This window comes from Branchiostoma floridae, chromosome 10 (assembly GCF_000003815.2).
Source record: "Branchiostoma floridae strain S238N-H82 chromosome 10, Bfl_VNyyK, whole genome shotgun sequence".
In the NCBI taxonomy this organism is placed as follows: Eukaryota; Metazoa; Chordata; class Leptocardii; order Amphioxiformes; family Branchiostomatidae; genus Branchiostoma; species Branchiostoma floridae.
The window spans coordinates 8,206,813-8,209,065 of NC_049988.1; the positions used below are offsets into that span (position 1 = coordinate 8,206,813).

The following is a 2,253-nucleotide window of genomic DNA, read 5'->3' on the forward strand; positions in this document are numbered from 1 at the left end:
GGAACCGTACGTACGCAGCACGTGTAAGTACGTTGTAAGCACGTACAATCGCAACTCACCACTTGCGCAACGAACGAAGCACGCAATCTCTCACCACATACTTATAACCTTAAGCAACCGTATTAATTAGTGACGTGCGTTGACGCACTCCCTCCTTGCTCTTGCCAGTCGTTCCCCATGTTTAAGAAAAACGTGGCGGACGTACCCTCCCCCCCCCCCCCAAAAAAAACGTACGTTCAAACCACGTACGGTATAACGGGTTGTGCCCTTAGCTAGCTTTAAAGATGTGTTCACTTGCGTATATTTTCAACTTCGTATGAGGTTTGTATGAAATTCTTTCAACTTGGTTATGGGGATATAACCTTCTGATTGGTCGACGCCGTCTGGCTATGTGCTAATGAATTATTTCTTACTTCAGACAACAGATACCAGTTGACAAGGCTGTGCTGACAGGACGGCCGTTCTGTATGGACCAGTTTCGCAGCATGTTCTCGACTCACAGGATTCCTGGTGTGACAAAGGACAAGATTGTCAGACATTTTAGGACAGGTATGCTTATGTGTCCATTTTGATTTTGGAGACATTGTGGAGCCTAATACTACGGCCCTTAATGATTTTATGATTTAGGAAAATCATTTTGATAACATATCTCATAACTAGAATCCATCAACAGCTACATGTATCTACCAGTGAGTCAAAAACGATGACAACAGCATGTCCAGAACTCGAGATGTCAAAACCAGAACTTCAGTTGCAGCATCATAACAAGCCACCAGGGGGCCAAAAGCTTATTGCTTCCATGTTTCATGAAGACCTATCCACATACCAAATATAAATACAAACCATCCAGGCACTCGAGTTATGCTGTTCATCCATACACACAAATACATACATTACCACAGACGCTACCAAAAACATAACCTTCTTGGCGAAGGTAATGAACAGACCTAGTTTCGGTGACTGTCTGTCACCTTCAGGGCATACGCAGTACAGATTTGTTCTGTTTCGCCCCTCAGCTAGGCGTCGCTCCAACCGATTCGACCCTAAAAGTTACGCATTGTCATATATGCGGTCCCAATGTTCATGAAAATTAATATTGTCGAACAACTGATTGCATATAGATCTACTCTCCAAGCAGAGGTTAGACTCCAGCTGTTTTTTAACGTTATTTTTAGTCGTTTTTATCGGGCTTTTCATTTTGTCATTTTTCTTGAAGTCCGCCAGTTAGGTTTTGGGACAGCGGGATAAAATAGAAAATAGAAAGCCCAATAAAAATGATTAAAAATAACGTTAAAAAAAACAGCCGGAGCCTAACCTCTAGATCTGCTTGGAGAGTATATAGATCCTGGCCGTCCACAAAGAATCTTGTCTTCGAAGGTACTGTAGACGGCCACTGTGTATATGTACCTCTGCAAGACATTTTGAAATCTGATTCTTTACACATTGATTCTGCAATTGTTTGCCAGCTGTGACCACAGTACACGACTAAAAAGTGAAAATGAGCCATTTCACTGAACTTTTCTTCCCTGATTTTGCACAGAATCTGAAGGCCCATCACCCACCCACATCACTGTGCTGTGTAAGGGTCGTGTGTTCAAGATGGAGGTCATCGATCAAGAGGGGGAACTTCTAACTCCTACAGAGCTTAAAATGTAATTATCATTAGCCCATGGCTACTTCCCCTCAGCCAATGAGAAGCCCCCATTTTCTGTTGATATATCCACATAGTATGGTGCTATGACAAAAAAGTGTGCTGCTATTTCATGCAAATGAGGAAAAAAGTGTGATGATATCAAGAAAACAGTGGTGATTTCAGCCTGAAAAGTATGGGTGATATACGCATGTGACCCATTCTGACCAATCCTCGCTTACCTTTGAGACCTTCTTCTGGGACCAGAATAGTGTCATGTGATAACTGACCAATCCTATGCTTGAATTCTAATTGCCCAGAGGAATATGAGCAGTCACTTCCTGTCTCTCCAGGCAGGTCTTGACAAGATTAATGACCTTGTGTTGTTACAGCCTGACACTGTCACAGCTTTTCAAGCAATAACAAGAAAGATTGTGGACTTTAAGGACAAAATAAAGTAACATTTTGTAAAGCTGATGAACTAGAAAAGCTTCGGGGAAGTATGCCATGGGCTAAGTTAGTTACCCCATGGCCTTGGTTTCGTTTTCTGTGTATATCAGCAGGCCCGCCACCTCGGGGATTTCTAGTCTCACGTCGGGCTTCGCCCTCGGGGAGACTAGAAA

General features: G+C 42.9%; 1 protein-coding gene across 1 annotated transcript in view; it reads left to right on the plus strand.

Moving 5' to 3' along the window:
* Window positions 1-1,656, plus strand: part of LOC118424330 (peroxisomal carnitine O-octanoyltransferase-like) — an 8,902-nt gene extending 7,246 nt beyond the window's left edge. Inside the window, exons 5-6 of the mRNA XM_035832876.1 lie at window positions 419-549; window positions 1,541-1,656. Coding sequence (XP_035688769.1) covers window positions 419-549; window positions 1,541-1,656 — 247 coding nt within the window. The remainder of the gene's footprint in view (window positions 1-418; window positions 550-1,540) is intronic.
* Window positions 1,657-2,253: the final 597 nt, after the last annotated feature.